Below are 15429 nucleotides of genomic sequence, written 5' to 3'. Positions count from 1 at the left end.
CCCAAAGATCAACAAATACTGAGGTCCTGCCTGCCTCATGGCCCTTTGCTCCCTGCAAACAAATGGTCATCCCAGAGCCCCACATCTAATTTTTAAAAAATTGTCAGAAATTTCTAAGATGTATATCCAAGCAAAGGTTTCATATGAAATGTGAAGCTGAGTTAAAAAAAAAAAAAAAACAGTGATCTATGCTTATAAAATAATTACCTCCTTCCTAACACTAGTATCTATCAGGCTTAGTCCCAGTCCACTAAATACAGGTCATGAAGTTAGATTACTAGGAGGTATTTGATAAAAAGGGGCTTATGATGTACAGATATATCCAAATGTTAAGGAAATTTTGTTTCCATAATGGTTCAACAAAGAAGTACTGACATTTAAATTTGATTTTTAAAAGTTTAAGGTACTACAATAATTACTCCACACTGATGAGATTTAAAAAGAATATTATTCTACAACCTATGTTAAAAAAAATCTCATCTCTCCTACAGAAGACACCTCTACAAAACTGGGTATTTACAGCATGATATACGAGATCTGGTTGCTAGTGAAGATCATTACTAAGTTAAAACCAAGCATTCACCTGACTTGAGCAGAGTCATTGTGGAAGTAGATTCCACAGTGCCCATGCCCTCGCTAGCATTCAGTGTTCAGGTCAAGAAAAAAGCAACAAAGAGTAAATAATTCCTTAATAAATTTTAAAAAGGAGAGTGGCTTTTGCTTGCCCAATTTCCAATAATTAACACTGTTTTTCATTAAATGAAAACAGACATAATTCCCTGGATCTAAGAACTTCTTTAGATCACTAAAAAGCAGCAGGTCTCATCTAAAACCACAAACTGCTTCCCTAGAATGTGACTTTACAACTAGAAAGCTTTGACATGCTGGGATTTTTAATGAATTCTCCCAACTTGTAATACCCTTCACGTGTCATAATTTTCACTAACAATGAAATATATAGTTGAAAGAGGCAAAAGAGCACAGCACCTAACAGTCCACACTTACTTACCCATGAATTCAATTTCTCACCACAGCAAGAAGCAAAACACATATTATCATACAGTATGAGAATTTCCAGAAGTATTTTTAATATGAAAAAGAAAACAAAGCATCCTCTCTCCTTAAACATGACCTTTCCAGATAAGCCATTTAACTTGCATGCAGGAAAATGCCTAAATCTTTTCAACTTTCCACCTCACTGTTTATAATCCAAAACCACCTTTTAAAAACATATAGGTCATTGCTTATATTAAAGTGACAAAATATGAAATTAAACATTTCTAATCAACCACGATCCTCTATTGTAATGTCAGAGATGGAATTCCAAATCACAGCTCTAGCTTTTAGTCAAATTGACAATTACAATGCAAATACTGAGGCATTGGTTTCTCAAGAATAGGGGTGGGAAGTAATCTTCCTTTCCTCTCTTTGTAATTTTGTGCATTCTGCAAAGAGAGGAAAAAAGTACAGAAAATTTCTCTAATTTTCTCTTGCAAAAAAGAACAATTGTGTCTTCAGTACTATTCTGATCCTCACCAGATGTAATTTGCTTTGAGAACAAATGTATAAAAATCAAGGTTAAAAAAAAAGGCTACCCACATGCTGTATCTAATTATTCAACAAAGTATCCTCTTATAAGTAATTACCAACTAACAAGGGTATGCCTCCTTTTATGAAATGGAGAAAAATGAAATTTTAAAAATCAAAAGCAGATTTTTCTTTCAAATAACATTATAATTTCAGGCTGCAATTTCTGTCCTAATTTTGAATAGACAGTGTCTCTTAATACTTAAAAAAAAACCATCAATTGATAAAAATGATCTGAAAGTGCATATTAGTATATCTTTAGAAATGTTCAAGAAAAAAAACTGTTTAAAAGAGAAAAGTTTTTAATTGTATTTAATCTTTTGATTTTCCTTTTGTTTTTAACTTTTACATTTTATTTATAAGTCCAAGAAATGAAGAAAGTTCAACAAACTAATTTTTGAAAAGGAGAATAATGAAATATAACCAATATAGCTAGAATGCATGCACCCACACCAATGTAAAAATCTTCCATACAGTAAGAGTCCATAAATGTAGAAGAAAAAATGGATCTTTTAAAAATGAGAATTTGGTTTCACTTACAATAATAACTGTTTCAGGTCAAAATCAAAACAGATGGTAAAAGTAATAGGTGATAGTATGATTTTTTCTAAAAGAAAAAGTATTTTCAAGTCTTGAGTCTCCTCATAAAATAAAAATTTAAAAGAATAGTAACTTTATAATAAAAAAAACTTGGCAGCCAACGCAGTCACCAAATGTTCAGTCTTCACCAGCAATGTGACCAATCAACACAACATGACTTCTGACGTGATACTTTGGAAAGGATGGAACAACAGTTAGCTTGGTCTCCTGCTCAAAGTCTCTGACCTGAATCTAGTCTCAAGAAAACATTAATAAACCCAACATGAAATACTTCCTATAAAATAAACTAGGACTCTGCAAAGCCATTACAAATGACAACTAAAAACTGTTCCACATTAAAGCACACTAAAGAAACGTAATTAAATGCCACACCTAAATTTGGATGTTCTTACTAGAATGGAAAAGAACATTACTGACAAAATTTGTATGACCTGTAGATCAAATCCTACTATTATACTGATACTGACTTCCTGATTTTGATTATTATACTGCGATAAGGAACAAAGTATATATAACAAATTACTTAAATCTGAAAGTACTTGCTTTATATCTGCAACATTCTCAAAAAGAACATCAGAACAACACTGTTCTAATTTTAACAATAAATTATTCTAATTTTATCACAAAATAGAAATTTTAAAAAAGAAGAAAAAGATTACCTAGGGGAAGGCTAACATTCTCCATTGAGAGTTTAATGATAAACGAACTCAGGAGTTGGCACAGTACTTCTGCAAGAGGCCAGGCTGTTAATACTTTAGTCCTTTTGGGCACACGTTTCCTGTCATAACTACTCAACACTGCCACTCTGTCATATTACCCAGGGATAACATACATATAAAAAGAATGGCTGTTTTCCAATAAAATTATGCTTACCAAAGGAGTGAGTCAGATTTGGCTTGCAAGCCACAGTTTGATAACACACACACACACACACACACACACACACACTCACTCACACACTCTGTTGGTTTAGTCCATTCCCAAAAATAATTAAGCAGAGTAATTTTATTCTCAGTCAGTACGCTATGAGCACATGTCACACACTATGCTAAGTGAATGACTAGCACTAACTTATGTATGCTTGTGCTGATCTGGGTACACATACATTATTTCCACTTTCCACAAAGGAAAGCAGGACCTAAAAAAGTTTAAAAACTTGGGCAACTTCACAAAAACAGCAAGTATGAAATAAGGCAAGTCTAATTCTATATAATGAATTTAACCAATATTCTATACTACTTCTTACATAGGTTAATTATATTGTCAGGTGCAACAACTAAGGAATTACAATTGTTTAAACATCGGTTAAGTAATTACCCAAATTCAAGATTTATATTCCAAGAAAGTGCTTCTCACAAACCTCCTGCAGCTGTAAGGACATCAGTCCCAGCTGATCCTGCCGTCTTTCCACCAGCTCTCTTTCTGTGCGCATCTCTCGCTCTATTTCCTGCAGCCTCCGCTCCACCCGATCAGAAACCTCAATATGAACACAGACAAACAGTGATATGTTAAAGCTTGTAAGAGACTAAATTGGGGCAATATTTTATTTCAGAAACATTACTGCCTAAAGCATCTAATTGGCACCTATTTGTAGCATCCTCTCTAATGACACTAGCATGAAGCATCAGACATAAAAATCAAAGTCACAAAAGAAAGAAATCTTTACTCTTTAAGTACTCCACACCTGGAAATCAGTAACAGGCTGCAAGTTTTCCAAACTACAATACAATTATTCAATTGCTCAGTTAAAAATAATATGCTAGAAAAGAGTGCCCCCTGGTGATTTATGAGGAAAACACCAATTTTGCAAACGACTGTACTTATTGTCCAATTCATGACAAACTGTTCTATCCATTTAGTTCTTTTTCATTAATCCTTGATATGACCTGCTTAGGAAGTATCGATGTTTACATGCAGCAAGTAATTAAAGGGGCTTTAGTTTATCAGTCTTTCCAATGATGATCTACTAAAAATAAATGAACTATAAAAGATGTAAAATAAATTCAAGATGAAATACATTTGAAACATGAAAAAATGTTCTCCTTGACGCAGCCTGTACATACCAAAGGCATGCAAATTCTAACATTTCATATGTACATAGCTCCCAAATAAAATTTACACTATTCAAAGATGTGTATGTTTGGTGCAAGATGATAGACTGAATAAAAGATATTTCATATTATTTAAATTAAAAAATAAATGCAGCACTATTATAAACAATTTTTTTTTTTTTTGCTTTTTTATTTTCCTAAAGGTCTTACTACATAGTTCAGAATGGCCTTGAACTCACTATGTAGCCCAGGCTGGCCTCAAACTTGCAGCAATCCTCCTGCCTCAGCCTTCCATGCACTGGGATCACAAGCATTCACCACTACACCCAGGATTATAAACAAATCTTTTGTCAGAAAGTCTGTGTTTGACAAAAAGATGAGAAAGATCTGGCAATGAGAAACTGTAACAACAAAAATTTTCTAAACTGGTTGATGTGATGGTTACACAGTTCAGTAAAAATCACTGATTGCAGTAGATTAATTTCATGGTACAGAACAGCCCAATCCAATTGCTTTTTAAGAAATACCTAAGTTCGATTTTAATAAGTTAATAAATGATGAAGCAAAAGTGTTCTATAAAAAATTAGCAGTTTATATTTACTAAGACTGATAAGTTCTATACACTTAACTTCTAGGGAAGAACAATTACTCTACTAGAAAACTTTAAAAGTAGATATGTCTGCTATAATATTCAGTGCTTTGCTAAAAACTCTACTCTTTAGCAAAAAGCTTCTAATCAACCCTAATACCACCACAAAATTACTACTGCATCTAACAAATACAGTACTTGCTATAACAGAAAACAATATTAAAGTTGTGCACTCATTTTTACAAAAGGAAAATATTTCTGTTGTTTATTAATTATAAAGATTTGTAACACTTAAAAACAAAGAATATAGAGCCACTTCACATATAATATTAGAACGAATGTATCAAAAAAATAAATACTAAGTGTAGGACAGGATACAGAGAACAGAACACTGGAGTACTGCTGACCTGAAAGGATAATGGTAAAGGGGTTTGAAAAATGGTATGGTTGCTCCTGAGAGCAATTATAGTAAGTGTCATGATTCAGCAACTCAGTTTCTAGGTTTCAACTCAAAATATCTCGAAGAGTCTCCAAGTGATATTTACGTTCATAGCAGCATTGTTCACAACAATAATGGTCATTACTCAACAGCCAAAAGATAGATGTCACCTTAGTGGGATGGATGAATAAGCAAAATGTGATGATATGTAGGTATGTTTGTATAAATACACATACTAGTGGAGTATTACTACGCCTTAAGAAGAAAAAAGTTCTAACACATGCTACAACGTAAGTAAACTTTGAGGACACCGCCAATAACAAAAAGACAATATGCTATTTCACTTACATGAAGTACTTAGAGAACTGATGTTCATAAAGATGTAAAGTAGAGCAGACAAGTGACAAGAATAGACACTTCACAAAAGAAGGATCACAAATGGTTGGTAAACAGCTGAAGAAAAGCTCAACATCCCTGGTCATTCAAGAAATTCAAAATCAAACAACCCAAGAATCCATCTTACCCCGGAAAGAAAGCCTATCATCAAGAAATCAAATAACAAATGCTGGAGAGGCTACAAGAGAAAAAGAAACTCTTCTACACTGTTGGTGTGAGTGTGAACAAGTAGAACAACAATGGAATTTACTACAGAGATTCCTCAAAAAATAAAAATAGAAATTCCATTCAACCCAGCTATTCTTCGTCTACGTATGTTCCCAAGAGTTAAGAATATCATATTTTAAAAAAAAAGAATATCATATTACAGTGAATCAAGCCTATCCATGTGTATAGCATCACAAGCCACAATAACTAAACCCTGGTGGTAGCCCACCCATCCATCAGAAGATGAATGGAAAAAGAAAATGTGGTATTTACACACAATGGAGCACTACTATGCCATAAAGATGGATAAACTGGAGTCATTAGTAGGAAAATGCATGCACTTTCAACCATAATGTTAAGTGAAATCAATCAGACACAAGCTTAAATGTCACATTGTTTCCCTTAATGAGAAACCTAAAGTAAAAATAAAGAGCAAAACAAAAGAAGAAACATCATTTTCAAAGAGAAAGGGAATCAAAAGATGGCTGGAGTGGGAAGAAAGACACAGAAGGGAAGGGGATAGAAATAGAATTTAAGATGCATTATGTACATGAACCAACCTTCCACATGGAATGTAAACATCAGGTACTACCTATATGTACTAATAAACCAAAATTTAAAAATAAATAAGCAGAATGGTGGTTGCCAGGAACTAGGAAGAAAAGGGAACTGGAGAGCTGCTACTTATTAAAATTCAGTTCTGCAAAATGAAAAGAGTTCTGGACATTAGTTGCATTAAAAATATGAACATATTTAATACTATGAACTTCATAATTAAAATTGGTTAATATGGGAAATACTGTATTATGTAAATTTTGACATGAAGTATAATTTTAAAATATAGAATGATTTAAAAGTAAAAATAATCTATTAATGTAATCCACTGAGAAAAACAATTATCTTTTTGTATACTTCCAGAAAATGTTTCATGCATTATTACACAAATATGCACTTACTTCATTTCTTTTCCTAAGTTCACACACCATAAATAATATTCTATAACAAATAAATCTGTGTCCATTTTCTTAATAATGACCAATGAAAGTTATCCCTGATTGATAATTGGTAAAGCATTTATTTTTACTACTATACACACTGCTGTATAAGATCCTCTGTGTGATCTCAGGGTAAAATCTTTGAAGCAAAACTGCTGAATGCAAAGGTATACATCAGTTAAGAAAAATAAAGCAGATTTAGATAGAAGAATTTTGTTTCTACACAAATTTTTAATCAAAAAAGAACACTGATATTAAATTATTAAATGGTGACCACACCATTTAAGAAAAGTAAGCTTCCACTTCCAGCAATATCTTGTAATTTTAGGCCCAGTTTCCCATATTCCTTAACAAGGCATGCAGGAATTTGTTCCAGTTACAATATTATATAGGGTTAGAGACATATAATAATAATGTTATATCCATTGAATCTACCTCTAAAAAGCTTGCTATCCACTGAAGAATGGTAATGGGTAGTTATTTTTCCACTTCAATTGAAGGAGTTAAATGACATATATATTTGAGAAATGAAAGCTGTGTTTATTAGCAGCCTACTAAAACTAAAGCAGTTCAAGTACCATATATTAACAAGAACATCCAAAATTTTGTAGACATCAGAAACTTTACTATCTTAGCTAATATATTTAATAATCCAGAGGATTCTGTTTTGTTTTGCTTTTTCGTAACAGCTTTACTGAAACATAAATTTGATGTTTTCACATACACACGTACATTGTAAAATAATTACAGTGAAGCTAAAAAACATACACATTATCTCTCTTAGTTACAATTTTTGCCTCTGTGGTGGATCTATTAAGATCTACACTCAGCAAATTTCATGCACACAATACAGTATTAACTAACAGTAGTTACCATATTACATGTTAGACCTTGGACTTATGCTACATAATTGAAACTTCATACCCTTTGACATATTTCTCCATTTCCATCACTCACACTCCTCCTTCAGCAAATGCCATTCAACTCTCAGCTTCTATGAATGAGATTTTTAAACTCCACATGCAAGTGACATCACACTATATTTGTATTTGGGATCTAGCTTTACATAGCATAATGTCCTCCAGGCTCATCCATGTTGCAAAGGACAGAATTCCCTTCTTTAAGGCTGAATCATATTCTACTTCTTTGTTTACTGGTAAACACAATGTTCCCAAATTGGCTATTGCTAATGCTACTACAATGAATAAGACCTTCATTCCTATTTCTATTTTTAATTTTGTTAATAATGCTATGCAGCTTCTGACATGGGTTCCAACATGACTACTTCCCAGTATCCATGCACTTGTATATTCCCCTCCCCTTGAGCAGTGGCCAGACCTACGTAATTGTTTCTAACAGACATAGCAAAAATGATGGGCTGTCCTTCCTATGATTAGGTTTTAAACACTGAGCTCCAACTTGCAGGCATTTTCTCTCCTGCTAGTGTGCTTCTCACCTGCCTATTCTGCTGAAGCAAGCTGCCTTGTTTTCAGACACTCTACAAAGAGCTACATATTATTAAACGAAAAAAAATTTTTTAAATCTTCAAGTTATGATGAACAGCTCAAAGAATTACAAAAAGAATGAACTAAGTCAATGTCTGAAAAAGAAAGGAAATAAATACATATCAGAGTAGAAACAGAGACAAGAAAAAAAAACAGAAAAGACAGCGAAGCTACAAAAACAACAAAAAAGAAAGTGAAACTGGGGTTTTTTCTTGTTTATCTGGGAGATTTTTTGTTTTGATATGTTCTTTTTTATTATGGGAAAACAAACTCAGGACCCTGCACTTGCCAAGCACGTGGTACGCGACTCAGCAACATCCTCAGCCCTACAAGTTACTTTGAAAAGATAAAAATGCTAGGGCCAAAATGTGGGCTGTCCTTGCAGCCCTTCTTTTTCTCTAATTTTTGGTCTGCAAACTTGGGTTGTTAACCCTCCAGAAGAGAAGCTTATTATTATTACCCTACGACCTAGACAGTTGAGCTTAACCTCACTGTCTGTCTGAATATCAAACATCTTAGACATAACATGGAATAGGTATTTTCTATCAAGTATTGATATGTCATCCTTTAAGTACCTACAGAATATGACGAAAAAATAAAAAATATTTTTAAAAATAGGAATAAACCATTACATATTTTTACACAGAAATTTAGAAATCTAACCATATACAGCATTGTAGCAGGACAGTCCTATGACATTTTCTTTTCTGGTCTTTTCATTTATTACCCTTTTTTTTTTTAAACAAACATTTGCTTGAGAGACAGTATGGCAGTAATCATATGATGTGACAAGCAGTGCGTATTTAGAAGACCAGAACAACAGGCATTCTAAGCATGACCCTCGTATTACACATTGCTATCTTCAGTGCAGTTGCTCAGTTCACAGGTATCAGCAATATATAGTTAGTCAGTTAATCTAATAGTTAATCTTACCAATTAACTTCTAGTTTCAAAAACCAGCTGAAGATTCTCAGGATCATTGCCTTACCCATCTTGTACATATAACTGTATGGCTTTGCCCTTGTCATGTTTCCTAGCTTTTCTCCTTGCCTTCTCTTCATTGTCTAATCCTCATGTTCTCACTTTCCTTTTAATTGTGTTATACCATTCTTTTTTTATTTCTTCTTTTGAGTTCTTACACTAGGGAGACGAGACGATGCATGGGGGTCTGGTTTATTTCACTTATGAGTATATCTTCAAGTGGCGTCCACTTAAATATAAAGGTTTCAAGTTTATCATTCTTTATAGCTGAGTAATACTCCAGGTCAGTGAGGACTCAGGATATAGGAGAACCTGTACCATAATATCATGTAACTCAGTTGTGTCCCAAATTTTCTGATCAAGGAGATTATGGGGCCACAGAGGAAAGTGATCAATGATATACAGGGTTTCAGGCTAAATCCTGAGGGGACTGGACTCACCATGCCAGATACAAAAGTTATATTTCTTGTTATGTAGGTCTTGCTTTATCTAGGTCTTCACCATCCAGCAGAAAAGTATAAAAACGTAAAGCCATATTAATACGCTGAGTTATAAAAGGCTCAAGTCAACAACTTATGACATTGCCAGTCCTATGGAAAACTACTACTATTATGGACTACTGGACTATATTGGAATATTTTGCTGAATTCACACACCTACAATATTTAAATGACAACTGAATACCCTTCTCTGACAAAACTAAACCAAAAAAAGGGGATACCAATGAAGGACCATTTGTATCTGCATATTCAAATAGGATAGATATACAGCTACTTTCTCTTAATTCAATGAATAGAAAGAGTTGCTCTAATAGTGTTTGTGGACAGGATATCATGTCTGCATTTGTAGTATGAATAACCACTAAGAAGACAACAATATGCAATGTATTAATTATTGAAACTGTCGTACTAATCGGCTTTGAAACTGCCTCATTGCTATTTCTCAATAAAATTATTTAAAACAAAAATAAAATTCAAATACAAAAAAATATAAAAATGGAAAAATATTAACTAGACTAAGAAAAAAATAGTGAACCTTCAAATAAATAAAATCTGAAGTAAAACGAGAAATTACAAGTGCTATCATGGCAATACAACAGATCGTAAGAGACTACTATGAACAATTCTATGCCAAAAAATTTGATAACCTGGAGAAAATGGGTAAGTTTCTAAAAAGGTAAAATTTCTATAATCAAATCATACAGAAATAGGAAATCTGAACAAACAAGTAATAAGGGCAATTAATCAGTTACCAACTTCCTAATAAAGAAAAGCCCAAAGTCTGAAGACTTCACTGGAGAATTCTATCAAACATTTAAAAAATTCTAATCCTTCTAAAATTCTTCCCAAAAAAAACTGAAAAAGAGGCAATACATCAAAGCTCAGTTTGTGAAGCCACGATTAAATGATACCATAGAAAATCAAAAATAATAATAAAAAAGAAAATGACAAGCCAATACTCCTGATGAACACAGATTCAGAAATCCTCCACAAAGGAATAAGGCAAAATCAATAGCACACTAAAAAGATCACCTTCTGTACTACGTCTATGTCGGATTTATCCCCAGCATGCAAGGAGGCACAAATCAATAAATGTATTATGCCACATTAATAGAATTAGGTATAAAATATTGTCACATCAATTGATGCAGAAAAATATTTGACATGATTTAACATCCTTTCATGACAAGAATGTTCAACAAGTTAAGTATACAAGAATGTGGCACAATACAGTAAGAGCCATTCACGACAAACCTATAGCTGATATTGTACTCAATAGTGAAAAACTGAAAGCTTTTCCTCTAAAATCAAGATGGCCACTCTCAAGTATCTACCCAATGTAGTGCTAGAGATCCTAACAAAGCAAGTAGGCAAGAAAAAGAAAAGGCATACATACTAGAAAGAAGATATAATGCACCATTTTGCAGATGTTGTGTTTACACATAAAACTCCTAAAGTCTGTACCAGACAGAATAAGCAAATTTTGTAATTTCTTATAGCATCGATATTGACTGTTCTCACCATAAAAAGAAAAATAAACTAGTGAAGGGGTAGTTACTAAGTTTGACTGTGGGGTCCAGCAAGATAGCTCAGCGGGCTAAAGCTGCCTGCTTAGGCAAGCTTAAGCAAGCGCAGGGAGCACAGTTCGATCCCAGCACCACATGCTGCACCAGAGCCAGACACAGAGTCTGGACACAGTGGCACATGCCTGTAATTCCAGCGCTGGGTAGGCTGAAAACAGGAGGAACACTATGAGTCTGAGCTGCATAGTGAGACCTTGTAACAACCAAATACATTAAAAAAAAAAAAAAAAGTTTGTGGTAATCACTTCCCAACATACACAGATGTCAAAAATCATGATATGTATTACAAATATATACAATTGTATTTGTGAAATATCTCAATAAAAGAAAATTCATTGACTATACCTAAAATATTATAAACCCACACATACACTAATTTGTTTGTAGCAGTTACAGCACAAGCTTACTGTCATACATGCAAAATGCTGCCCGAACAAGTTTGTTTTGGGTTTTTTTTTTTGTTGTTGTTGTTTTTCTGTATTTTAGTACAGGGTCTACAGGGTTTCACTACACAGGCAGTGAGTGATTCTCCTGTTTTCAGCCTCCCAAGCACTGGGATTACAGGCGTGTGCTGCCAAGCCCAGTCTCAATCACTGGCTCAGCGAACCCCAGCTGCTGCGCTCTGCCTAAGTAGGCACTTTAGTCTGCTGAGGTATCTGGCCGGCCCTCAGCATAAGATCTTTATTGCAGCACTTTGTACAAAAGGTGGTGCTGGGGATCGAACTGGGCTCCCTGTGCTTGTTTAAGCTTGCCTAAGCAGGCAGCTTTAGCCCGCTGAGCTATCTTGCTGGACCCCACAGTCAAACTTACTAACTACCCCTTCACTAGATTATTTTTCTTTTTATGGTGAGAACAGTCAATATTGATGCTATAAGAAATTACAAAATTTGCCACTTTTCTAAGAACTACAAGAACATTCTAAAATGTCCATTTTTAATCAGGACTCCCTATCATTATAATTACTGCTAAATCATTAAAAAGTCCTAACTATACATATTTAGTTATAAAATAGCAAAACAAAAGGAATGAGAAGTAAAAGTCCTTCTAAAGTTAGAATTTAATGAAAGGAGATAAAATGCAAGTACCCTGTATATGGAATTTTAACATTCTGACTTTTTAATATTAATTCCTCAGATTTTCAAAATATTTGATAATATAAAATGTATAATAATTATTATTATATAACCTATTGCAGTTGTAATTCATAAAACACATACTCATATTATGCTAAATGCAATATTTTTATTGGCAAAGATTTGGGATATATAATAATTACAATCATTTCTGGGAATTGATACATATAAATAGCTCATCTTAGTAAATGCAGTGTTAACAAAATTCTTAAGATTTCATTAATAACTATGCCAGAAACAGCTAGATTACATTTTATTTTTAATAGAGACCTTTCTATATAAAACTAAAACTTGACAAGCTTCTTCAGAACTAAACTTAAAATGCATCCATATCAGACTCAACTGGGTAAAACCTAGCCAACAAATGAAGTGAAATTTCCCATGATATAAGTCTATGCAATTTTGATTATTTATCACAACAATTAAATGTTGACAGAAAATATTTACCATAAAGTCATGCAATAAACAATTACTCACTTTCAATGGGCAGTTTGAAACAAACTCAAAAAAAATCTATGATTCACAAAGGATTAACAAATCAGATTTTGGCATGTGTGACAGCAACCAATACTTTCTGTCTGTCAAAAGAAAAATGTGTTCCATAAACTTCCAAGATATACTCTAGCTACTGAGAAAATGCATGATAAACAATTGTAACCTCAGAATGTACAATAAATATGATTAACAGTATAGAGCAGTAAAAGTAAAGTTGGTGGGAAATCGGGGTAGTCATTTATTTTCACTATATATTTGTACAATATTTAAATGTTTTCCGCAGTAAATATGCATCACTTCAATACCTATATTTAAACGGGTGGGGGGGACAGCTGGAGCCTCTGAAAGTTTTAACACTCAAAAACAAAACTGCATCTTTGACTGCACGTTATCATGAATTCACAAATACAACACAATAATTCAAACAGTTATAAAGTGTAAAATGTTGACTTCAATTGGAATAAATGAGTCACCAAATCTATATTAAGCCTGTATAAACATCATGTGGCATTCAGAAGACCTAAAAATTCAACACTGCTATTTTTAAGTTTTACATTAGACAACTGTTTTCAGTCAAGACTGTATCCCCAAGTGAAGTCTGAGATGTCTTTACTCAAGCCTTACTTCAGAGACAACAAAGACAACTTTCTTTGACAACAAATCACAGAAAATGTAAAGAATGTTGTAACATAAAATGATGGGATGAAGAGATACACAACTCAATCATGTGTACTGCTTTAGAGAATGTGTCCAGATTTAGACAATATAAAAGGTTGTGTCCAGATGAACTGGGCACAGTGGGTAGAGGCATACTTAGTGAATTGTGGACACCAGTTACATCAGTGAATTGAGTGCTAGTGATGTGACACTAAGTTCTGTGATCCTAACTCTATCGGATATCATGTAATACTTCACGTAGGTTATGATGACAAAAAGAATGCTTTAGGGCCACCAGAGAGCTGAGCAAACTAAAGCGCCTGCTTAGGCAGAGCACAGTGACTAGGGTTTGATCCCTGGCGCGTCATGCTGGCCCGCCCCTGGGGTGCGCTGAGATGGAGACTGAGACTGGCCATGGTGGTGCATGCCTATAATCCCAGCGCTTGGGTGGCTGAAAACAGGAGAATTACAAGTCCGATCTGCATAGTGAGACCCTGTAGACCCTGTACTAAATACATTTAAAAAAAAAAAAAAAAGTGCTTTCATTAAATCCAACAACTGCTTTTTTTCCAGTGGTTATACCTGCAAGACACAATAAAACTCTACGTGTAAATAATATTTGCTATATTTTATCACTATGTAAATGTATAGTATTTCAAAAGAAACCATAACTGTTCAATATAGGCAGCTCTTATCACATGGTGAAAGGTGAAACTTAACAAAAGCAAAATGCACTATGAAAATTCATATTCAAATTCAAACCATCCCAACTATCTAACAATGTCAAAAAAAAAAAAAAAAAAAAAAAAAAAAAAAAAACAGCATGACATACAATGGTATCACCATTGCTCACCTGCGTCTATGAGGATCTCAACAGAATATGAAGGTGACTAACTTTGGATCAAAGTATTTTACAAATATGCTCCCCAGTTTATATTTACATAGCAATAAAAGAAGACCCATGCAATACCTAAAAAACTAAAAACACCAAAGCAATGGAATTTGATATACGTATATTACATGGAATCAGATACTTTCACTTCCAAAAATGCAGAGTACATAACTTTTCCACTAACTAGAAAGGCTGGAAAGAATATATGATATAAAATGCTTTAAAGAACTATAAAGCTTAAAATAAGACTACATGAGACTAAAACATAAGAGAAGAAAGAAACCCAGAGAAGTCAGCCCATCTCTTAGGAATGTATCTTGCCTGAAATTTCAAACCATTTGGAAAAGGCAACTGAGACAATGAGAACATAAACAGAATTTTCAAAAGGTTTATGAGGCTAACGGAGGAAAACCAGGATAGACAGTCTTCCAAGGAAAAGGTTTTGTGATTAATCACAGGACTTTACAAAACATGATCAAAAACATGGTAAATGTTGCCACTGAGTACCATCCAACAGAAATAAAGGCTCGTAATAACCTAACCGTGTGTCTTCATCACCTCACTCACTGGATCTGATATTGTGTGGCCACTTCTTTCTCAAAGTCAAAATGACTATGAAAGGTAAGAACTTTCAACCTACTCAGGACACTGAGGCAGCCACCACAGAGTAACTGACAATATTCATGAAAGGAGTTCCCCAAACCGTTTCAGAAAGATCTAAGAATGATAGGACATGTGTGTTCAAAGCAAGAGTGAATATTTTGAGAGAGACTGACGGCAATGTGCCTTTTATTGTAATATTTTTTAAATTTAAATATT

The 15429-nt window shown here is 33.7% G+C and overlaps 1 protein-coding gene across 1 annotated transcript in view; it reads right to left on the bottom strand.

Moving 5' to 3' along the window:
• The window catches only part of Cep128 (centrosomal protein 128), a 253260-nt gene that overhangs the window by 169729 nt on the left and 68102 nt on the right, over positions 1-15429 (bottom strand). Inside the window, exon 9 of the mRNA XM_023701326.1 lies at positions 3548-3664. Coding sequence (XP_023557094.1) covers positions 3548-3664 — 117 coding nt within the window. The remainder of the gene's footprint in view (positions 1-3547; positions 3665-15429) is intronic.

Source organism: Octodon degus, unplaced genomic scaffold (assembly GCF_000260255.1).
Source record: "Octodon degus isolate 3935 unplaced genomic scaffold, OctDeg1.0 scaffold00007, whole genome shotgun sequence".
NCBI classification, from domain to species: domain Eukaryota; kingdom Metazoa; phylum Chordata; class Mammalia; order Rodentia; family Octodontidae; genus Octodon; species Octodon degus.
The sequence above is the reverse complement of the archived record's forward strand: the minus strand, read 5'-3'. Positions and strand labels throughout refer to the sequence as shown.